The 22,116-nt window shown below is 51.8% G+C and overlaps 10 protein-coding genes across 10 annotated transcripts; 4 read left to right on the forward strand and 6 right to left on the reverse strand.

The window, feature by feature from the left end:
- Positions 1 to 242: 242 nt before the first annotated feature.
- Positions 243 to 959, forward strand: EI97DRAFT_499560 (uncharacterized protein; the record flags this gene model as incomplete). The annotated part of the gene is made up of 3 exons (XM_033802616.1): positions 243 to 263; positions 323 to 659; positions 734 to 959. The coding sequence occupies 3 exons, from the start codon at positions 243 to 245 to the stop codon at positions 814 to 816; spliced, it is 441 nt and encodes a 146-aa protein (XP_033656605.1). The 3' UTR covers positions 817 to 959.
- Positions 960 to 3,508: 2,549 nt separating this feature from the next.
- EI97DRAFT_499561 (uncharacterized protein) lies at positions 3,509 to 4,295 on the forward strand (the record flags this gene model as incomplete). Its single annotated transcript, XM_033802617.1, has 1 exon — positions 3,509 to 4,295. One exon carries the CDS (start codon positions 3,509 to 3,511, stop codon positions 4,283 to 4,285), a length of 777 nt encoding a protein of 258 aa, XP_033656606.1. The 3' UTR covers positions 4,286 to 4,295.
- Positions 4,296 to 5,196: 901 nt separating this feature from the next.
- EI97DRAFT_456472 (uncharacterized protein) lies at positions 5,197 to 5,634 on the reverse strand (the record flags this gene model as incomplete). The annotated part of the gene is made up of 1 exon (XM_033800735.1): positions 5,197 to 5,634. The coding sequence occupies one exon, from the start codon at positions 5,632 to 5,634 to the stop codon at positions 5,197 to 5,199; it is 438 nt and encodes a 145-aa protein (XP_033656607.1).
- Positions 5,635 to 5,897: 263 nt separating this feature from the next.
- EI97DRAFT_394010 (uncharacterized protein) lies at positions 5,898 to 8,608 on the reverse strand. Its single transcript, XM_033796291.1, has 4 exons — positions 8,319 to 8,608; positions 7,914 to 8,248; positions 7,435 to 7,844; positions 5,898 to 7,369 (listed from the first exon to the last, which is right to left on the reverse strand). Exons 1-4 carry the CDS (start codon positions 8,375 to 8,377, stop codon positions 6,173 to 6,175), a joined length of 2,001 nt encoding a protein of 666 aa, XP_033656608.1. The 5' UTR covers positions 8,378 to 8,608; the 3' UTR covers positions 5,898 to 6,172.
- EI97DRAFT_431285 (ClpP/crotonase) lies at positions 8,319 to 11,016 on the forward strand. Its single transcript, XM_033797897.1, has 3 exons — positions 8,319 to 9,203; positions 9,257 to 9,351; positions 9,403 to 11,016. The coding sequence occupies exons 1-3, from the start codon at positions 8,798 to 8,800 to the stop codon at positions 10,666 to 10,668; spliced, it is 1,767 nt and encodes a 588-aa protein (XP_033656609.1). The 5' UTR covers positions 8,319 to 8,797; the 3' UTR covers positions 10,669 to 11,016.
- Positions 11,017 to 11,063: 47 nt separating this feature from the next.
- On the reverse strand, positions 11,064 to 13,422 carry EI97DRAFT_226694 (uncharacterized protein). Its single transcript, XM_033793910.1, has one exon. The coding sequence runs from the start codon at positions 13,268 to 13,270 to the stop codon at positions 11,195 to 11,197; it is 2,076 nt and encodes a 691-aa protein (XP_033656610.1). The 5' UTR covers positions 13,271 to 13,422; the 3' UTR covers positions 11,064 to 11,194.
- A 41-nt stretch (positions 13,423 to 13,463) lies between these two features.
- Positions 13,464 to 15,009, reverse strand: EI97DRAFT_484903 (uncharacterized protein; the record flags this gene model as incomplete). Its single annotated transcript, XM_033802128.1, has 2 exons — positions 14,683 to 15,009; positions 13,464 to 14,630 (listed from the first exon to the last, which is right to left on the reverse strand). The coding sequence occupies exons 1-2, from the start codon at positions 14,989 to 14,991 to the stop codon at positions 13,464 to 13,466; spliced, it is 1,476 nt and encodes a 491-aa protein (XP_033656611.1). The 5' UTR covers positions 14,992 to 15,009.
- Positions 15,010 to 15,375: 366 nt separating this feature from the next.
- EI97DRAFT_448795 (aldo-keto reductase-like protein) lies at positions 15,376 to 16,457 on the reverse strand (the record flags this gene model as incomplete). The annotated part of the gene is made up of 2 exons (XM_033800180.1): positions 15,376 to 16,044; positions 16,200 to 16,457. 2 exons carry the CDS (start codon positions 16,455 to 16,457, stop codon positions 15,376 to 15,378), a joined length of 927 nt encoding a protein of 308 aa, XP_033656612.1.
- A 457-nt stretch (positions 16,458 to 16,914) lies between these two features.
- Positions 16,915 to 17,731, forward strand: EI97DRAFT_448796 (riboflavin kinase; the record flags this gene model as incomplete). The annotated part of the gene is made up of 3 exons (XM_033800181.1): positions 16,915 to 17,160; positions 17,221 to 17,341; positions 17,403 to 17,731. 3 exons carry the CDS (start codon positions 16,915 to 16,917, stop codon positions 17,729 to 17,731), a joined length of 696 nt encoding a protein of 231 aa, XP_033656613.1.
- A 787-nt stretch (positions 17,732 to 18,518) lies between these two features.
- On the reverse strand, positions 18,519 to 20,954 carry EI97DRAFT_226677 (uncharacterized protein). The gene is made up of 3 exons (XM_033793909.1): positions 20,622 to 20,954; positions 18,670 to 20,516; positions 18,519 to 18,618 (listed from the first exon to the last, which is right to left on the reverse strand). The coding sequence occupies exons 1-3, from the start codon at positions 20,854 to 20,856 to the stop codon at positions 18,568 to 18,570; spliced, it is 2,133 nt and encodes a 710-aa protein (XP_033656614.1). The 5' UTR covers positions 20,857 to 20,954; the 3' UTR covers positions 18,519 to 18,567.
- Between the last annotated feature and the right edge of the window lie 1,162 nt (positions 20,955 to 22,116).

The following is a 22,116-nucleotide window of genomic DNA, read 5'->3' on the forward strand; positions in this document are numbered from 1 at the left end:
TCATATGCTTGTTACTCAGTACAATGAGTATAAAGCTGCCATGGACAAGGTGCATAGTCGAGTCCCACAGAGATTGAATTTGCTAGAGTTTCGGGCACTCCACAACAAAGTAACGCCTCCTGCCCTAGACCTTTTGAAAGAGCAGATCTCACTTGCCAAAAACGAGCAACAATACAGGCCTGGCTGTACAGGCTCCTTCACAAAGAAGTACGGTTTGCCCTGTTGCCACACTCTCCACCGACATGCCCATCGAGCAGTCGAAAGTGAGATAAATATAACCCTTGAGGAGATCCATCCTCACTGGCACTACTACCCAAAACAGAGCAGCAGTCAAATACTGCCTGCTGTCGTGCCTCGTGATCCTGCAACAGTCAAGGGCAAAGGCCACCCAAAGAAGCAGAAGATGAGTGCCCCTACCCACCAGCCCTCCGCACTTACTGACAGTCAGCGAGAGCCTTCCAGTTTTGAGGTAGTTGCAGCAAGCCAAGTCACAGCTACCCAGCATCCCCGCATCTCTTATACTCCAGGCCATGGCCGTGGGGGTGATGGAGGTCAATCCTCGGTTGCTCTCACTGCCAATTCCACTGCCAAATCTAACCATGGTAGCACCGCCAGCCAACCTATTGAGATCGATGGCTCTGCCCCAGGCGCACCTGGAGGTGAGTTATCTTCAACTCAGGTGACCGCAGTGGCTATGAGGTACGAGCCTGAGGAACTTATGGATCTCTCATAGTTCAGAGAGGAGTTTGCAAGGAGGAGCAACATGGCTTCAGATGGCAAAAGGAAGCATGGAAGACCTGTTGGCTCGAAAGATAAGCAGCCGCACAAGCGCAAGTCAACTGGCAAGGCTCTTGAGGCAGTAGGTGAGGTGGAGGAGGAAGGTAGTGTTTGAGTTTGGTATTCTATCCCGGCTGCATCACGGGTTTTGTGGAGTCCCCACAACAGTGAGCTATTGCACCACCAAAAGCGATTGGAAAATTCTGAAACTTGAGGAAACGGTTCTGATAGTATATAACTTCAATTTGAATTAATTACTTTATCTGTGGGTTGCGTGGAGTTGAGTTTTGCAAGGGTGATGGGGTGAGAGTCGTGATGTTCACCAAAATGGCTCTCAGGACTGTTCCTTGGCGTAGGCGCTGCGATGACTGTCGATGCCCGGAGCTGCGCTCGGATCGGGGGACTGGGTATATTTGATCACGGGGTGTAGTTTGCATCCCCGCAGTATTTTGGGTTACGACTGCGTACATCTGAGTGGGAGGTCTTCGCCAGGGAATTTGGGGGGTCTCCGAAAAGTTCTTCTCATATAAAAAGAAGCTATAGTTTAATTTTAGTAAAGAAATACCTTGTTGTTGCATAGATATTTAAGAAAGAAGATACTTCTTTACATGCTTTCTAGAATAAAGATATACTCTTTCTTAAATAGTTATCTATATAATAATAAGATATTTTTATTTAAGTATTTATATATAATTTCTTCTTATAGTTAGGAAAAAACTTTTCGGAGACCCCCCACATTCCCTAGCGGTGACCCCCCACTTAGATGTACGCAGTCGTGACCTGAACTTCGTATCACTAAGCCTATAATGGCAGCTGCCATGGCTCGGAAAACGTTATTCTATGCCAGCAACACACTCCTCTCCGATTTCGCAGCATAGGCCTGCATCACCCATTTGAGTATAGTGAATAGCCCAAATTTGTCACCTACACAAGGCGCTAGATCTCGCTTAATTCGCACTAGCCGAAAGTGTACCTAGCTGGTGGAACACCAGACCATGTAACTGCCTCTATAATAACAACCAACCACTGCAACACCATCTCTGTACATACAGGAAATCTCATAATTGCTCTCCTGACTGAGCGCTTTCGATTGCTCCAATCCGCTTCCAATTTGGATGTTGCATTGTAGTTCTGTAGTGGGTCGAGATAAGTCCACCCATCAGCCCTAGCACCACGTGGGTAGCTGCCACCGTGCCATCTCCAACCAGGCAAGTCTATCTGCTAATGTAGCCGATTAGATGGCGAATACGAGCCCTCCACTTGAGCCTACCCCTGAGGATCCAGAAGCTCCAAGTAACTCTCCGGTTAATAAGGATGCCAATGACAAACCAGATGGTGAATTTATTGAGAAGGAGGACTACAAGGAGGCTGTTGTGGAGCTCAATCGGCAGCTGCAACTACAGGGTTATGCAGTCTCCATTGATGGCTACAAAAAGTATAAGGGAAAGACCACCAAGGACTTGATCAAGGTTGTACATCTCCGCTGCACCCACTCTCGCAAATATACCCAGGAAGGCAAAGGGAAGGCTACACGGATGACCCAGTGTGAATACCGTGCAAGTTTACACCAGTTTGGCCTTATTTGGAAGCTCCACATCTGTAACCCATCTCACAATCATGAGCCTGCAATGAACAGCTACTCATTGCCTCACTTCCGTAAAAGATCTGAGTATAGAGATAGGGTTATTGAAGAGGGTTTCAAAGGCAATATTCCTGTAAAGGAGACCCTCCACCAGTTCCACAATCTTAGAGAAAATACCACTATGAAAGATATATACAACCAGCGGCAGAAGCTTCTTCGTGAGGAGCTTGGCTGCCGCACTAAAGTTCAGGTGCTCCTTGAAACTCTGGATGAATATACCGATGAAGAAGGCATCAAATACTTCCACCAGCATGGGCTTGATGAGCAGAGTCGGCTCTATTGGGTACTGTTTTCACATCCAGTATCTGTTAAGATACTTAAACAGAACCCTGATGTTATTATTATGGACTATACTTACAAAACCAATCATTTCAACATGCTCTTACTTCATATAACTAGAGTAACTGCCTTGAATACTACCTTTGATGTTGGCTATGCCTTCATACCTGGAGAAACAATTGAAGATTATGATGCAGTAATTCATAGCTTCCTTGAGTTTGTATGGGAGTTAGGAGTTACTCCTCGCTGCTTCCTTGTTGATCAAGAAGATGCTCTCATCTCCACACTCAATCACTATTTTGCTGGAGTCCTCATATGCTATTGCATGTGGCATATAAACCAGCATGTTCAGGCTAAAGCTACAAAGTGTGCATGGGATGTACGCCGAGGAGATACAGATGAGGAGAAAAAGGAGATTCAATAGCAGAGAGAGGCCTTCCTTTCATGGTGGTATGGGCTAGTAGAGTGCAAGACTTTTGTTGAATTCTGGGACATGTGGGCAGAGCTTAAGGAGGACTACAAAGCCTATCCAAAGCTCTTCTCCTATCTTGAAGAGTACCAAATATCCTATCAGAAGCACTGGGCCAATTGCTACATAAAAGATTATCCCGACTTTGGAGAGAGGTAAGTTGCTCCTCCATCATTTGCTGTTCATTGGCTAACCAAAACAGTGTAACTTCCCGGGATGAGGGCGCTCACAAATGCCTCAAGGCTAATCTTACGTCATCACTGGGCCATCCATACGATGTTTTGAAGTCCATTCATCATATGCTGGTTACTCAATACAATGAGTATAAGGTAGCAATAGGCATGGCCTATTGTCAGGTCCAAAAGAGATTGAATTTGCCTGAATTTCAAGAACTCCATAACAAAGTAACGCCTGTTGCATTAGACCTCTTAAAAGAGCAGATCTCACTTGCCAAAGGAGATAAATACCAGCCTGGGTGTACTGGCTCATTCACCAAGAAGTACGGTTTGCCCTATTGCCATACTCTCCATCGACGGGCCTACCGATCAGCCAGTGCGGAGATTATAATAACTCTTGAGGAGATAGATCCCCATTGGCACTATTACCTACAGAGAAGCAGCGAGCAAATACTCCCTGCTGTAGTGTCTCAGGATCCTGCAACAGTCAAGGGCAAAGGCCGCCCAAAGAAGCAGAAGATGAGTGCATCCAACTCCCGGCCCTCCACCCTTACTGACAGTCAGAGAGTACCTTCCAGCTTTGAGGTAGTTGCCGAGAGCCAGATCACTGCTACCCAGCGCTCCCATGTCTCTCACACTCCAGGCCATGGCCATAGGGGTGATGGAGGTCAATCTCAGGTTTCTGTCACTGCAAATTCTGCTACCAAACCTGACCGTGGCAACACCGCTAGCCAACCAATTGAGATTGAAGGCTCTGCCCTAGAAGCATCTAGAGATGGCTTACCATCAACTCAGGTGACTGCGATTGTGCTGGGTTATGAGCCCGATGAACTTATAGATCTCTCACAGTTCAGGGAGGAGTTTGCAAGGAGGAGCAATACTACGGGCAACTCTGAGGGCAAGAAGAAGCGTGGAAGGCCTATTGGTTCAAAAGATAAGTAGCCACGCAAGCGCAAGTCAGTTGGCAAGGGCGCTGAGGCGGTAGCTGAGGCAGAGGATGGGGATGTTGGTGTTTGAGTTTGGTGTTCCAACTCGGCTACATTACTGGCTGTGCAGAGTCCCCACAACAGTGAGCTACAGCACCACCAAAAGCGATCAGAAAATTCTGAAACTTGGGGAGATAGTTCTTTTAGTGTAGAACTTTAATTTGAATTAATTACTTTACCTGTACATTGTATGGGGTTGAATTTTGCATGGGTGATGGGGTGAGAGTGGCGATGTTGCCTGAGATGGCTCAGAAGACTGTTCCTTGGCACAGGCCCTGCGATGACTGCCGGTGCTCGGAGTTGGGCCAGTATTTGGCACCTCCGTATATTTGATCACGGCATGTAGTTTGCATACCCGCAGTATTTTTCATCACGACTGTGTACATCTGAGTGGGGGGTCGCCGCTAGGGAATGTGGGGCATCTCCAAAAAGTTTTTTCCTATAGTTATATATCTAGCTGCTCTTAAAAAATCTAAGAAAAATCTCTTGTTGTTGCGTAGATATCTAAGAAAGAGTATCGTTTTGCGCACCTAACGTTCTCGCGAAAACTGAAAACTAGCTGGCCACGTCCCGTGGCCAGCCTGGCCTACTCACCCGCCGCACACAATATAACAGCATAAGCCCTGCCCTAGAATACATACCTCTGCTGTGACCAAACTATCAATTCCCAGTACCTACACCTCAATGCGCCCTATCGGGTAGGCGGCATAGAAATTTTAGATGGTCTCCAAAAAAGGGCCATTTTAGTAGCATATTAGGGTAGAATCAGCCACAAATTGTAGCCAGCGGCCTCCCCATCTAGACTAGAGAGGCATGCTGAATAAGGACCATTTCTGTAGATCGCCTCGCATTCGCGAAGGCTTTCAATTAGTCCGCCATGCGGCGTACCGCTGCCGCCGCAGTAGTCCGCCGGGGACCAGGACTAATCCGAGCACACCTCAGCCGGAGGGTAGGAATAAGACAGTTTGTCCCAGGGTGGCGGTCTTCCAGTTCAGTGTAATATGTTTTTGGGGCCGGGGCCCCTTCGGCTTCGGGGGCGGGGGCGGCATCTTCGACGTCTTCTTCCTCTTCATCGAGGGGGACCGGCGCGGGAGCGGGAGCAGCCTCTTGGACCTCTTCTTCTTCTTCCTCGACGGGGTCGGAGGAGAGTACTATGTAGATGGGACGGGGCGAGGGGGGATGCGGTGGAGATGGATGGATGGATGGATGGACGGGGGGCGAGGGGGAGCGGCCTTTTCCACGTCTTCTTCTTCTTCGTGGGGGATGGGACGGGGACGGCCTCTTGGACGTCGTCTTCTTCTTCATCTTGGTGCTGCAGTTGCAGCTGTTGTTGTTGCTGCTGCTGAGAGTGGGGCCATCATGTATGTTAGCTCAATCTATCCTTTGCCGTCTCATCATCCATCACTGCGCAGGCATGTTTCGTTTCTCATTCATCCTTGTATACTGCATGTTTTCACGTCCGACTGAACACCCCCCTGCACTTCCTCTGTACTGCTATTTTCTACATTAAATTTAAACAGCTAGCAGGGCAGCAGTATAGGAGGTCCTGCAATTAGCTTTGTAGTATGCCTCTACGTATAGTAGTATATTTAGAAAGAGAATTCTACCTTTTGCGTTATTAAGTAGTAGCTAGTTAGCTTGTGCTAGGTAGGTAATTCCACCTACAGAGGAATCGCAGCCGGATATTCAGTCGGACGTGGAAAGCCGCAGTATGAGGAAGCTCAGCCTTAGCTTGACAACTCAAACTCTATCACAAGGCCCAGTATAACCAACTACCAATGGCCCCCTAATCATCCAAAGCACATTATCCGATAATCCCAATAGGACCATCCCCTTCGAAACATCATAACTTAGCCTCCCTCTCCCCCTCCACAACCACCGCCAACATCCCCTCAGCTACCTCATCGCCATCCTCGACCTCCATCACCCATCCTATTCTCCCACTCCTCGGACTCCGCACCTCTAGTTCCATCTTCATCTGCTGCACTACGCAAATGACATCTCCCTCCTTCACCACATCGCCCTCATCCACGAGCACCTCGACCAGCTTGCCCGGAAAGGGAATACAAACGTGTGAGGGATCCGCCGGGTTGCCGTGGCGGTGATGCGACGTCGCCGCCGCAGCGCTGGACGATGTACTTGTGAGAGTGATGGTGTAGGGCGTAGTTTGCGGGCGTGCCGAGCTGCCGCTAGCAGGAGATGTGAATAGCACGTCGGCAGAGATGGAAATGGGGAACTCGTTGCGCAGAACTCGAGTGATTTCTATATGGTGCGGCAGCGGCTTGTGCCCACTGCCGGGCTTCTTGTTTGGCGTATCGAGCGTGAGTGACCAGGCGTCGCCCTTGCGGAACATCGTGTTTACGTTGGTTAGAGAAGGGCCGGAGGAGGAGCCTGTGGTCTCAAGGCCAAGGGCTGAAAGTCTGTTCGTCGTCTGTTCGGTGATTTGTAGGCCGGTGGCGAGAAGCTCGCGCTGGTTAGTCTCTAGCCATTGGGTATCGCACTGTCCGGCGAGGAAGTCTGGATGTGCGACGATGGCGCGGAGAACATCGAGGTTGGTTTTCACCCCCGTGATTGTCGTGTCAGCGAGCGCGCGCTGGGATTTCCGTACGACGTCTTCCCATGAGGAGGCAGTGATGATGAGCTTCGCAATCAAGCTGTCGAAGTCCGCGGAAACAACTGCGGCGTGTCCGTTGATGAGATGGGTATCCACGCGGACCCCGTTCCCCGTAGGGAACTGGAAAGATGTGATTTTCCCGATTGACAGAGACCAGTTGCTCTGCACATTCTCGGCAGTTATGCGGAGCTGAATGGAGTGTGTTGGAGGAGGCACTTCCGGGTTTCTTGCGCTCCGGGGAAGACCACAGTTGGAAACATCTGCTCCTTGGGAGAGGAGGAGTTGGGCTTTGACAATGTCGGTGGAGGCGATGGATTCGGTGATTGTGTGCTCGACTTGCAGACGGGGGTTTATTTCCAGGAAGTAGTACTCCTTCGTGGTCGGGTTGACGAGAAACTCGAATGTGCCCAAGGAGAAATAGGATATCTACGACCTATCAGCATCGTGTCCAACCGTGAGCTTACCGAGAAGAATTCATGTATTCAACTTACATGTCTCGCCATCTTCAACGCATCACCAATCACTCTTCCTATCAGCTTCCTATCCGTCACCACACTCGGCGCCAATTCCACAATCTTCTGATACCGCCTCTGTATACTGCACTCGCGCTCCCAGAGATGCGTGACTCCGCCTTTTCCATCCCCAATAATCTGCACCTCGACATGCCTGAAGCCATCCACGGCGGCCTTCTCGGCGAAAACCTGCTTCGACGGACTCTCCTCGACTGCTCTTTTTACCGCGGCAGGCAGAGAAGCCTCGTCCAGGATGAGACGGATGCCACGGCCGCCTCCACCGTCAATAGCTTTGACCATAATGGGATATCCGGTTTTTGAGGCAAAGTTAAGCACCTCTTCTGCATTGTTGGTGGGATGGTGCAGCGCTGGAGAGACTGGGACATTGCCTGTAGCACAGGTCAACATCAATACTTTCCACGACCATAATGACTTCTTTTTGCATATGGAACACTTACACTCCGCTGCCAAAGCCCTAGCCTTCAACTTATCCCCCGTACTCGCCAACACTCCCCAGCCTGGTCCCAGGACGACCGCGTTCGCCTCCTCCCACATCCTTTTGGCGAACACATCCGACTCGGACAAGAAGCCATATCCCGGGTGCACTGCATCAATCTTATGCTTCTTCACGATATCAATCAGGGAATCGATATCCATGAAAGTCGATGGTGAAGCGAGAGCAATCACGTGATCAGCCCTTGCGGCGTGAGAGGCATCTCCAGAGACGTAGATGGCGTGCGTTTCAATGCCGAGTTCGCGCGCTGAGCAGAGGATGCGGGTTGCGATTTCTCCTCTGGAATAAGTTAGACGGGGTTGATTTTCGTTTTTATGCTCGTTACCAGGCAAGCGTGAGAGGTCAATACCTATTGGCGACGAGGAGACGTTTAATCGGTCGCTGAGGAGGTCGAGACATGTTGGACATTCTTGAAAAGCTCCTCCGACGCTGATATGCCTTTGGACTGTAGCGCTACCAATTGCTATACAGCAAAGATCTGGCTTTCCTCAGAGGCTCGGCAAGATCCTGTACTTGCCGCGGACACAGTTCAATTCTATTCAGACCAAAATATTCTTCGCGAATATCGAAAGAGACCTAAAGAGATGCTATCTCGATATCCTCGGAACACATATTTAGCAGGTGTCATCTTGTACCTGGACCTCCGCATTAGGCTTCGGAGAATTGATTTGCGGGGAAAGGAATATGCCTCGGTTCAGCGCTTCCAACCTTTCCCCAGATCTACACCACGCCCCACTCACCGGTCCCAGCACAATGTGAAAGAGGTCTACTTGCTCCGTGACAGGAGCTCCATTTTCGACTTCGTTGTAACGTGCCATCCTCGTCAAAATGGCAGGCGACTCCAGTTCCTCCTCCGCGCCTGCAAAGGGACCCTCCCAACCCTCCCCCAACACAGCCAAAGACCGCCTCGCCCAAGTCTCCCAGCACATCGCGCCGAACACGCCAAAGCGCAGACGTAAAAAGAGAGCAGAATCCGAACTTCCGGCCGACTACTCCGATATCTTGGGCCAAATCGCGACGCTCCGCCAGATCGCAGCGACGCCGGATCCCAAAAACAGGGGCTACGTTCGGCAGAAGCAGGCTGGGAAGCTGTGGGTGAGGGAGCGTGTGGAACAGTTGCTGGATCCCGGAAGCTTCCAGGAGATTGGAAGCGTGAGTGGGACTGTCAAGTGGAAGCAATTGGGGCCTGTGAAGGAGGAACCCGTGGATTTCGTGCCGTCCAACAATGTGCAAGGTAAGTCAAGGGAATTTACAAGGAATTGAAAGATGGGGTTGACTTCTAAACAGGTTTTGGGAGACTGCGAGGTAGGAAGATTGTGTTCACGGCTGACGACTTCTCGATAAGAGCTGGACATGCGGACGGCGCTTTGATGGAGAAAACGGTTGGTGTACCATTATTATCTGCTCAGGACCCATACTGACACTTGAATCAGCTCTATATCGAGAAGCTTGCCATGGCGCTAAAATTACCCATCGTCAAGCTGGTTGACGGCTCCTCTGGAGGCGGTTCTGTCACCTCAATTCGCACAACTGGCTACTCCTACATTCCCCTTCTCCCATCATTTGCTCAAGTCGTGGAGCAACTGAACCTGGGTATCCCCAATCTAGGCGCTGTCGTAGGACCTGCCATCGGCCTAGGAGCTGCCCGTGTAGTCGCCTGCCACTTCTCCGTCATGGCTGCAGATATTGGCTCCCTGTTCAATGCTGGCCCTAATGTTGTCAAGAACGCAACTTTCGAAGAAGGCCTCTCCCTCACAGACCTCGGAGGGCCCAGCATGCACTGCACGAACGGGACGATCGATAACCTGGCTCCTGATGAGGCAGGGTGTTTCGAGCAGATGCGCACCGTTTTGAGCTACCTTCCGGACTGCGGCACCAAACTCCCACCAACGGTTGAGTGCTCCGACCCTATTGACCGCATATCTGAATCTCTTCGTACAATCATCCCCAGAGCCAAAAACCGGATGTACAACCCCCGCGCCATCATTAGCGAAGTCGTCGACAGCGGCTCCTTTTTCGAAATTGGCGCCCTTTGGGGCACGACAGCCATCGTGGGTCTCGCCCGTTTGGGAGGTCGTCCGGTCGGCATCGTGAGTCTGAATTGCGAGGTGAATGCTGGTGCTCTTGATGCTCTCGGTTCGCAGAAGATCAACCGTATGCTCAAGTTCCTCGATGTCTTCAACATCCCGCTCGTCCAATTCGTCGATATACCCGGCTATGCTATCGGAACAGCTGCTGAACGTAGTGCCACCATGCGTCATGGGGTTACCCTCGCAACAACATATTACAGCACGACTATGCCTATCTTTTCTGTCATTGTGCGCCGTGTCTACGGGGTCGCTGGAGGCGTCATGCTGGACTGCCGTGACCCGCGCATGCGCGTAGCTTGGCCGTCAGGCATGTGGGGATCTCTCCCCTTGGAAGGCGGTATTGAAGTCGGGCACTCGTTTGAGCTCAAAGAGATTGAACGAAAGGAGGGTAAGGCGAAGCGCGACGAGAGATATGCAGAGTTGGAAAATGAGTATCGCCGCTTCATGAACCCGGTGCGGACGGCGAATAATTTTGGTGTGGAGGAGATCATTGATCCGGCGTATACTCGGAGAGTGTGTGCTGAGTGGGTGGCACACGTTTATGAGAGCTTGTTGCCGCAGAGGATCATGGAGAGGGTTGCAGGAAAGCTGAAGCCCAGTTTCGCGTAATACTTGATCACAGCTCAGAAAAAGAAAGCCCGTTCAACCCGACGCATCCGGAATTCTCTCCTGCCCAACCTGATGTTCACGCACAGTTGTGGCAGATCGGAGGACCCAAGAGAGCTGGGAGGAACCTGGTGTTTGTGCGCATGGAATACCGCTAGTGCCGTCATGTAAGTGAAGGAGGTATGACTGGATTCTTGGGCTTTAGAGAGCATGGCTGCGTCATCGACTGAGGCTTTCGACATCCGACTGAACAGATAGAGGTACATAGATAGAACGACCTCACAAATAGCTTTGTGGCGTCTCTATCCAGGTATACCAAGCTTAGAACAAAGCTCCATCCATGGGCTTATTCAACGGCACCCAATCGAGGTTTGCTGACTAGGTGATTTTGCCTGCAGAGGAAGAGCCGAGAGGTGTCCAGTCGGACGTGAAGTTTCGTAGTATGTCCCAGAAGAGCAATATTCCAAAGAAGCTTCAAGAGGCTTGAATAATTCCTCCTCAACAACGACTTGGATATTGCAAGGGCTTGCTAATCTTCCTGTGCCTCTTCAGGGACAGCTGGCCAGAGCGGCTGTGGCCTAGAGGGACGAATGCTTGGATATTTGCTCATGTCCTCCAATGCTCTCCTGTTGATAGGTTTGAGCGATTTAACCTTGGGGTGTTCCAGCACGGCATGAACGACGTGGTGCGGCCAGCTCCATTGTAGCATCTCCGTCAGGCTATCTTCGCTATGCCCAATAGCTGCGCTGAGACTTAAAACGCCAACATTGATACCCATGCTCCCTGTCATATAGACTTCGTTGCAGTCCCGAAGCTGGTCCTGATAGTGAGGCATCAATTGTGCCACTACATCACTCATGTCAAGCTCTGCAGCCCACGCCAAGCAATGGATGCCTTTCTTTTCTAAAGAGTTGATTGGGAGCCTCCCGAACCGATTGAGGTTCAGAGCTTCGAATATCATCTTCATTTTCGTCTTCGATATCGAAATGGGACTATTCCGTAGGCACTGGAACAGCATACCGAGCAACGAGGGGCCCTCGAGCGATACAAAGCTCTGCGAAGCTACAGTCGTCCGTTCCGGTTTTGATCTGTGAAATTCAAAGTTCAGCGCGGTCCCAGTTATGTGCTTCAGCAATACCTCAATGGTACTCAGCGATCCAGATATGGATGTGAAGGCCAGTACCAGCAGCAGCCAAATACACTGTTGACTCATTTCTTTGGGATTTATGTATTTCCAGGCAATAGCCCCCTCGATTTCGGGCAAGTAGACATATAGCGTTTTAAGTAGTGCGATATCGACGAACTGTGGCCAGTCGTTTCCAATATCGATTGAAAAGAAGGTTCCAAAAATAGAGGGAACGGAAAGGGGCCGATGCTGGTGTTGCTGGAAGAAGGAAACGATGGCATGCGACAGCTGTTTAAATGAAGATATACAGGCTTGGCATAGAGTTCTCCAAGTGAGTACATCTAATTTGGATATGGCCAGCCTCATGGCTCCGTTAAAGGCTTTTGAAAGCAGGCCGGATCCAGCAGAGTGACCAAGAGTCTCCAGTTCAGTCTTCAGAAATCTGAGGAACGCAACAGCCCGGGAGTCACTCTGGAATTGGCTGGCAATATTGTAAATATCATCGCACGTCCAAAATGTCCCGTTATCAGACCAGCACGAATGGATGGCTTTGCGACCGACGTGAAGATTGAAACGAAGGGTCAGGAAATCGTCAAAGAGCCAATCTGGATCCACTTTAAGGTCCATAGCTCTTCTATGAATATGAAGTTTGAGCAGTCGGTATGTGTCGATGTTCCAAACAAGCAGTCGTACAAATGACCAGATGCCATGTTGCATCGACCAGGTATACAGGGGCATGACCAGTTCATCTGCTGGAACAATATTAGTGGAACGTGTTAGCTCCCAGGGTCGAAACTGGAATAGCAGGTTGCGATGAAAGGTGAGATGAGCGAATGCTTCCCAGCAGGACAACTCGGGGGTAAAACCTGAAGCATGGAAAGCCCAGTATTCGATGACATAAGGAAGCAGCGAAAACTTGGTGGTGGGGTTTTGTGTTGGTTTGGGGCGTGGGAACTCGTATGTGATATCTTTGACGTTTGTTCCCGAGTCGAATGGATCGTCAGCTCGACCTCGATTCATGATACCCTTGAGGAACGGGGCCAGTGGTACCCCCTTCCAAACGATGCGCTCCGCTTGCCGGCGACCCATTGTCGTTGGTGGAGTGACTTGGATAAGTTGAGTCTCGAGATCGGAGAAATTCAGGTACGCAACGCATATTTCCCCAATATCGGTATCAGCCTCCGCCATATCAAATTTTATTGAGGCGGGAACGGAATCTTCAGGTGAGGAAGAGCTCGAACAAAGGAATTGACGAACGGTAGGGTGAGCAAGTGTTACTGTGTGGTCATCCCGATTATACACCACCAAGTGTCCACAGGCATGGACCAGTTTCTCTCCAGAGCCAGTGACAATGCGTTCTGCCGGCCAGATCTTATCATCCTTCAGTAGTCCAACGGCCTCTTCCAGTTCCTCAATATGTAACGGACGGTACGCGCAACTAACCCATCGCAATACTTTTTTCATGGTTTCTACTTTCATCACTCCGCCTGGACTGTTGTAAATCTTTCGGATGATGCGCGCGTATGTCTCGCATAGGTCTTTGGGTAAGTTATTGATAGTAGTATGAAGTGCCTCTGCCGACAAAGCTTCACAGATATCGTACAATTGGAATTTGACCCATAAGAACCTACATGGGGAGGTTAGTCACTGTGCATCGAGAGTACAGGCCAACTCACATTCCGTTCGCACCATGGAGCAGTGCATCTCTGACTTCCTTATGTAGCTGGAGGTTGCTCAAAATTGGGTTGTGGTTTGCAGCCGAATCAAGGGCACCTTCTATGAAGAGGGAAATATCCGAGGAGACCTGTGGAGAGGAGAGCTTAAATGAATTGTGCGACCTCAATGTCTTTCTTACAAGGTGCTCACCCTCGCGGCATGTGACATACAACCGCACGACTGGGAGACGCTCTTGCACAAGCGATTTTATCAGATCCAGTGTCGAAACTTGGCAATCGTGGCCAAGTTCATCAAGGCCATCCAGCACGATAAAGGCCTGCGGAAATCTCCGCAGTAACTTGACATAGAGCCTGAGCTTTTCGCCCAGTGAAATCGAGGCATAGTCGTCCATCGGAATCTCGGAATCATCCCCGAACTCTGTGAGTGGCAAGTTCGTCAGAACTTGTCTGATGAGGCTGCCCAGTAAATAGTTCATATCCAGAGATCTGACGTCGGCATGGTCGAAATAATAATAACATAGTATTGAACTGGGCTCGTTGATTTGACCCAGCATGTCTACGACGCTCGACGCCAGTACGGACTTCCCTGATCCAGGGATACCATAGCAGCACAGGCAGGTCGATATTGGAGAATTCAGCCACTCCATGTACGGTGTTGATGCCTGGAGCCAGGTGTTGGTGCCTTGGAAACGGAGGTTGGCCAGAGTCTTCTGTTTACTTTGATAGTCAACTACTTGAAGAAGAGACATATACCTGTGCCGTTTGTTGACCATGCCATTCCGTTTCTGCAGGGCGTGGTTGGCTAATTCGATTTCACGACGACGGGCAGATTCTATCATATGGGCAAGGCTGGCTTCCTTCTCCACATGCTTCCGATGCTTGCGAAAGTCAGACATGTACTTGTCAAATTCCTGTCGAAACGGCTTCCAGAGTCCTCTGCATCCGATGGACATAGGGAGCGGCAACTTCTTTCCATGACCGAAGAATTGCTTCGCCTTTACACAGAATCTGAGCACATCCAGGTAGGCCGTCGAGATTGCTTTCAGCAGACGCTCATGATTCCGGAACAGAATCTCATAGATCTGGAAACGAGGCAACGCGTCACCAATAGACGCAAGCATATCCACAATTTTCTCTTGAAACCTTCCAGTCTCTCCAGCAATCTAATCAAAGTCAGTAACACAACATCTTCAATGCGATTTTACGTCAATTCACCTTCAATATAACACGAATACTGCCCCACAGCGGTGATAGAACCAGGGGAAATGCGTTAGCATAGACATCAAGTGCTTTTCCGTACTCTTCGATGGCGTCGACCAAAGAAGAGATTCGCTCCTGCATGGCCCAGCTGTTACTGCCATTTGCATGCCGCTTCTGAGCCGCACTAGTCTGGTAGAATATGTTTTCAAGGGTAGCGGACTCGAAACATTGTTTCTCCTCTGGGGTAAGCTGCTCTAGGAACTGGGCTTTTGCAGTCTCCCATGGCCGAGTCGGGAAAGGAAGGGCGGTAAGTATGGCAGACATGACAATGATGCCCTCAGGTCGCAGGAGAGAGGAATCAAAATACCAATATGCTAGATAGATGTTCCGCTCCTCTCATCTAGCCATCGTCCGAGGGTGTCGTGCAAGAAAGGAGACAAGCTGCTGCAAGGCTGCAATGGCAGAGTCCTGGAGTCTCTGTCAGCCGTAACTTGCCCAGAACAAGCCACCCTCACTGGCACTGCCGCACTGGGGTCGACCAACCACAGCGATGAAATAGCCGAATACGGGTGCATTGGCTCAGAAACTGAACCTCGCCGCATTACAGCAGAGAACAACCTACAATGCCCATGTGAACGCGAAAATTCAGCAGGCTTGTCAAAAAAGATCCGGCAACAGGTACTGATGCTTTTGATCAATAAGAATGGTTCAAAGAGGTAAAATGCAATGTTCGAAAACTCTCCTCATTCTCTCCCACTCCGATCCATTCGCAATAGCCCAATCTCTTGCCTTCCTGATTCCGTCCAAATCCTCCCGCATGTGATTGGCAGACGTCGTTCCATTCAAAACCATTATGTCCAAATCCATAACGAAAGCATACAATGCCGTCGCAGTACCAACGTTTGCGGCTTGCGCGAGTGATGATACCGGCTCGGACCGCAAGAGGTGCGGATTTCCAGTGAGAGTCCAGAACGATTGATAAGAGATGCCCTGCTCTCTGCAAAAGGCGCGGAGAGGTCCATCATATCGGGTCTGAGGGTAAAACCGATTCTGGACAACTGAGGGCTTGATAGTAGAAGATTCTTGTATGGCTTGAAGGACGGGAAGGGTCACATTTGATATGCCGAGCGCCCTAATCCGGTCAGGGACGTACGTTTCCAAGATCTTCCAAGCCTGGATGGTCTGGTTAATGGTGGGAAGCGGCGAGTGAAGGAGGACGCAGTCCAGGTACGAATTCTCATCAGAGTCCTCCTGTGGTCGAAGATTCCTGAGGGACGAGGCTACGGACGTGCGTATCTGTGTCTCCAAGGGCTCTGAAGGATCATATGGCATATTGTTGAGATCCTGGCCGGCCGGGGTGGTGTACTTCGTCTGAACCTAATCTCACTCGTTAGCACCAAATGTTATGACATGGGTCCTAAATTAGGAAGTATATCATGGGAATCGTAGGTTCTGAAGTACATCATGGGCCAAGCATAGCATCGGAGTACGGCAGGTTTCATCTCAAACGCGCACAATCCGAAATCACTCACATAAATATCCCCCCTCTCCCTCACTCCACCACCATCTCCCCTCTTCGACAACCAAGCCCGTATTCCCCTGCCAACCTCCTCTTCCTGATAATGTCTCGGCTGGGCCGCCGTATCCACCGCTCGAAATCCATTCTCCAGCGCCAGCTCAACCAATCCTTTCGTCCTGTCCTTCTTCCATGCCGTCCCGTAAATGAACCTTAGCTCCGTGAACGAGTCGGAAACTAGCACCGAAGACGATGCACTGTGAGCGGACGTCATTCTGCGAGCAAACAATGCTGGTGTAGACCTGCGGGATTTGGAGGGATGCAATGTGTGGAGGAAGATTGATGAAGCTCTCAGAATTTTGGTATTCTGCATTATTTTCATCTACGTCACCCGACACAAATGGAGAAGGAAACATGCATTCGGGGAGGAAGGAGTCCCCATGCGCTGACTAAGCCCCAATTCACAAGCTCACCGCCTTCCGTCCCAAACCGGCTAGCTTAACCCCCACCAAACAGAGGTCGACTACCCCTCCACGACATGATCGCGAACACCTTTCTGGATCACAAACCTCAACGCTCGAAACCCTTGAAAAACCACCATCGCTTTCTCCTCCCACGATCCACCAACCCTCTGATCTCCCCGCCTCCGCAATCATCTTTCTCTTCTCTCAAAAGTCAAACAAATCTTCCTCCCACCATCTCTACTACACCGTCCAAAGACACCTCCAAAAATGCCCCTCCGCCCCTCCCACCCCCGCGACCCCATCGCCGGACCGCCCACCCCATCCTCCCCCTACCCCCTCCGCCTCCGCGGCCCCGTAATAAAAGGCTTCGGCCGCGGCAGCAAAGAGCTCGGCATCCCGACCGCCAACATCCCTATCGAAGGGCTCTCGATAAACGGGTATACGAACCTGGAGAGCGGGATCTACTACGGGTGGGCGAGTCTGGACTACAGTACGATTGAGAAGGAAGAGGAGGTAGAGGGTGAGGGGAACAAGGAGGGGAATGGGGAGGGGAAGGAGATGGGGGAGGAGCAGAAGAAGAGTTCGAACCACGCAGTCGCGGATCTAGAGTCCTCGACCGCGAGTCCCGAGGACGACGAGTTGATTTTTAAGACGGAGAGCGGGACGGTGGTGTATCCGACTGTGTTATCGATAGGTACGTATGCTTTCTCTCCCTCCGCCGACCGAAATCCGCACACCCCCACTAACACCCCAAGGATACAACCCCTACTACTCAAACCAACACCGCAGCATCGAGCTGCACCTCCTGGCCCGCTTCCCCCGCGACTTCTACGGCGCCACCCTCTCGCTCCTGATCCTCGGCTACATACGCCCAGAGTACGACTACGTCTCCATGGAGGCCCTCGTCGACGACATTCGCGAGGACATTCGCGTGGCGCGGCGCAGTCTGAATCGCGAGGCGTATCTGAGGTATCGGGGGGAGGACTGGTTGGAGGGGAAGGGTGGGGATGGGGAGGCGCATAAGAGGAGTTTGCAAGGGGTGGGGCAAAAGGATGCCGTGGGGATCAGTCAGATGGACCCGTAGCGGAGGATGGAGTGATGGAATCAATCGCACTGGTGGCGTTGAATCGCTGAAGGTCGCATATACCGTATACCATATCATAGACATCACCATCCACATAGACGCAAGACAGATGAAAAAAGTAGAAACCATTTGCATAGCAACGTATATTTTTATCTCGCTCTCTTCTCCACAGCACAGTCCTCAGACCGGCTATCTGACTCTCGCTGAAGATCCATTATCAACCACCAATGCATATGCGAACCCGAGCCCATACCTGTTTACCCAAACAGGACTTTTTCCAGTCCACCCTATTGATATCCCCGATACGCCATTAACCCCCCAACACCCATTCACCTGAATATCTCGTGCGGAAAAGGCCATTATTAGAGATTACCCAGACACAGTACCGTCCACGACTAGGAACTGATCCCTCGCTACGCTCATGCCATGCTCCACACGCTTGAAAAGGAGCAGATAGCCACCCGCTAGAGGTATACATGCCGCACGAATTTTATCCCGGCAATCGTGTATGCATAAGAGAGAGCCAAAGGGATCGCCGAGTGCGACAACCTAAAGCTCATGCCAACCGGAAGTGATGACGGAACGCGCCATGCAAACGACCTACACTTCTGTTCCCGGGCTGAAAAAGCGAAGTTCAGGTACGCGCAATGCAGAACCGTCGAAAGGAATAACCAAAGGACAGAAAGCACTTTTCGCTGCTCAAACCGCCGGGACGCTGAGACTATATTAAGGTCGTGACGGTCGTTGCAAGGATTCCGCTGTAAAAGCATGCTCGATGATATGTGCCTTCTTTCGCACGCGTAACAGGATTGCAGGGACATAGACGACCGCACCTCCTATCGGTCTGCAAAGCTCCTCACAGGCTGTGAGTCCAGCACGGGCATTACCTGCATCGTTGATCAGCACGTGCAAATCCAAGGTCAAACTCTAAAACTTACATGCATGCAAACAAGCATGGGCATGTCGAAATTATCCCTCTTCACATGCCATTGTATCATACAGTCGACAAGGCCATTCTTGCTGAGCCGGCTCATTGCCGTCTCCCCCTGCGGCACGGCCCCACCGTCCAGCTTGATCAGCGGCGAATCCGACTTCAGGTTGTGCTTGCGATTGGTTGTTCCAGTCTGGGCGTCTTGCTCACTTCGGACGACCTCCTCCTTGGTCATGTATCGCAAGAAGTTCACTCTGCGCCTCGGGGTGCCGCGGGAATTCATAAACGCTGCCTCGGCAAAGTCGTCGAGGTACTCGACCGCCGAGCGCTCATCCATCAGCTCCACTATCAGCACGGGATAGTTGCCGCCTTGTCCATTGGAGCTGGGAGCGATGACGGGCGTGGTTGTTGTGCCCGTGGTCACGGTAGAGTTGGGGTCGCCCATTACACCAGTATTGACGTTCAGATTGGGTTGTCTGCCCAAGAGCACGTCGCGCTCCCATCCCGTAAGAATGCTGAACTCCTTGTTCATCCAAACCACTTCACCAGAACGTCTGCACACCACCGATGGCACGCCAACCTCCGAAAAGGACTCATCAATCTGGCTGAGCGAAAGCTGCAGCGCAATCTCCTGGTAGATCAAGTCTTCGCGCTGCAAGCCTCCAGCCTGTGTGATGAGGGCAGGGCGGTATTTGGCCATGGACTTCCGGATTTTCTCGACTGAAGATTTCGGGTAACGCCGCTCGATGAGTGCGCGTAGACGGTGAAAAGCACCGACATAGTCGTACGGCTCCTTTATGCCTTCATAGATCCACTTTGTGTCGCGGCGTCGCTTGCGAATCACGTTCGGATGGAGGGGCTGCAGCGCGGTTCCCGGACCGCGATTTTCTTGCTGTGGCATCCGGCTCGCCCTGGCCGACGGCTGGTGAACTTGATGCTGTCCTGGATTTTGGTAGAAGTTAGTTCCGGCCATGGTATTGTCCGTTTCATACGCGGCGTTGACATCGGTCGATGCCGGACTTGCGCTAGATAGACTGGCCGGACCTTGCCCAATGGCAAAAGCGTGGCCGTGCAGGCTATCATGTCGATGCGCCATGTGATCGAGATTCGCGCTGATCGGAGTGTTGTTCGGTGTCTGGATCTGCTGTATACTACCGTGTCTGGACTGGGCGTTCTGCCATTCAATGCTGTTCCCATCATATGCGACCGCAGCCCCCATAACGGCATCGCCGAATGGCATTTGTTGATTATACATGCCGGCCTGATTCATGGCGGTCATGATGTTCTTATCACCCACGACGTCGGCAACGCCAGACGACATATGGCCGAGCATACCCATCTCCATGGCACCATAGTGGTTTCCGAAGTTCAGGCTGGATATATCGAAGTTGAACAGCGCAGGATCACTGGGGTCGAACAAAGGTCCTCCAAACTGTTGCATGGCGTTCGGCGCTCCTTGGGAGACGGTGCTGGGAATGTTCGCAACGGGAGTCTGTTGGTTCTGATTGAACGGAGGAGATATCGGAGGGGGCGCATTGCTGAATTGCCCAACGGGCGACGCATCCTGGGCAGACACTGGACCCGGCGCCTGGCTCGGGTTCCGCGCATAGAAGCTAGTGGGTGAGGGTTGATTGAAGAAGCCGGTCTGTCTTTGAAGAGACACATTCCCTAGGTCGTGGACTGGTAAGCCATTAGGGGGGTTTCCATTGAGTTGAGGATAATTCCCGCGCAATTGCGGAGGTTGAAGCGCAGCATCCGGCGCATCATGAAGGTACTTGGCCTTCTTGCGCACGCCGTCGACGCAAGTATCTGAAAGGCCACGATCGATACATCTTCCACAAGGGCGCTCGTCGCCTGAGGTCATATTAGCGGTCATGCGCCCAGGAGAGGCGAGAGAGGGAAAAAGGGGTGATGCGCAAACCGAAGGATAACTAGAAAATATGGCCTAGGGACACCTACTACAAGTGAGATGAGCCCTCTGACAAGCTAAGCATGCCCTCCTCGCTTTCTTTCTGCGCGGTCTGAAGGGGTCTTTGGCATTGGCGGCGGAAGGCTTCTGGCCGGTTGTAGCTTTTCTGGACTGCTCAGCATCGTCGGCTTGCGCTTCTGCCCTTTCTTCGGCCATGTCGCTACCGTCTTGATCACCGCTGTATTCCGGCGAGGGAGATGCATCTTCGGCGCCTGGGGTGGACATAATAACCCCTCTGCAACACACAGCTCCGCACGCCTAGGGGCACGGATGCTGTTGAAGTCGGCCAAGCTCCAGACGCACGTTTGATGTGGGTACAGCCGTCAATGCTGCGTCTGTCGAGTCCCAGGTGTCTGGGCCAACCAATGCAATCTGAATGGAGGGTGAGAGGCGTCCCAGCCTGCGTGTTTCGAGAGAGGGATCACGCGTGCGCTGGCTGAGAGGACCGGCGCTGCAGTGACACTGAAGGCGCTTGGGGCAGATCCAATTGACGGTGACGGCCGGCACGGACAGAGCCCGAGGGTCGGTGGCGCCGTCCTTTGCGTCGAATGCCTATAACCCGGTGCGCAGGTATGGAATTGAGCTGTCGTAGTACGGGGCCAGGGGGCCATGTACTCGCTGAGGGAGAGAAGAGCGGACCAGCGCGCATACGCTCATCATGGGAAGCGCAAGAGGTTTTACAGACGGGAGCTGTCCATACTGCTGCAGAGGGCGGGACGTAAGGCTGCCGGGGAGGAGCGACTGGGAAACGCGGAAAGGAGAGGACGAGAGGGGACGGGGAAAGCGGCGCCTCACGGGACGGCTCGACGGCGGACAAGAGGCGGCGGTGGAGGTGGCGAGTGAGAAGCGACGAGTGGGGGAGTGACAGGCGCGTGGGCAAAGAGGTCGGAGGACGGTGGGAAGGATTTCGGGGTGCTGTTGTGGGACGACGCTTGCTGGCAGGTGGTGTTTTGTGTGGCAGAGAGCCAAAGGCCGAGGCAGGTGAATAGGACAAAAACCGACGGGGGTGTGTACAGTAGAGGAAACAGTTCCTAAACCGGGCCGACGTGGGGAATGGGGCTTGGAGCTGGGAGCTGGAAGCTTGGTGGGGAACACTGGGCGGGCGCGATGCGAGATCTACGAGATTCAAGCGGCGATGGGTGCTGAGACGAGCCTCAGGAGGCTTTTTCTCCGTGGGCGATATTGCATTCGGCGGGTAGTGGTGAAGGAAAGCGTGCGGGAGTGCAAAGGGTGAATGTCCCCGCATCGAGGTCATTTTTGGGTAGGGGACAAACCCCTGCGAGGCCGAGGACGCCATCTGATTGGCTTCATTCTTGTCCGATTGCCGAGGTCTTACCGAAGGAGAGCGCCAAGGAACGACTTCAAAGAACCATCTCCAACTATGTATCTATCTACATACAAAATACCCAGAACGATCCTCATCACTCTCAGACGGATGCACCCTCATCCCCTTCCCACGCTTGGAGCCGCAATATACGCCGCATG

This window comes from Westerdykella ornata (genome assembly GCF_010094085.1).
Source record: "Westerdykella ornata strain CBS 379.55 unplaced genomic scaffold EI97scaffold_4, whole genome shotgun sequence".
NCBI lineage: Eukaryota > Fungi > Ascomycota > Dothideomycetes > Pleosporales > Sporormiaceae > Westerdykella > Westerdykella ornata.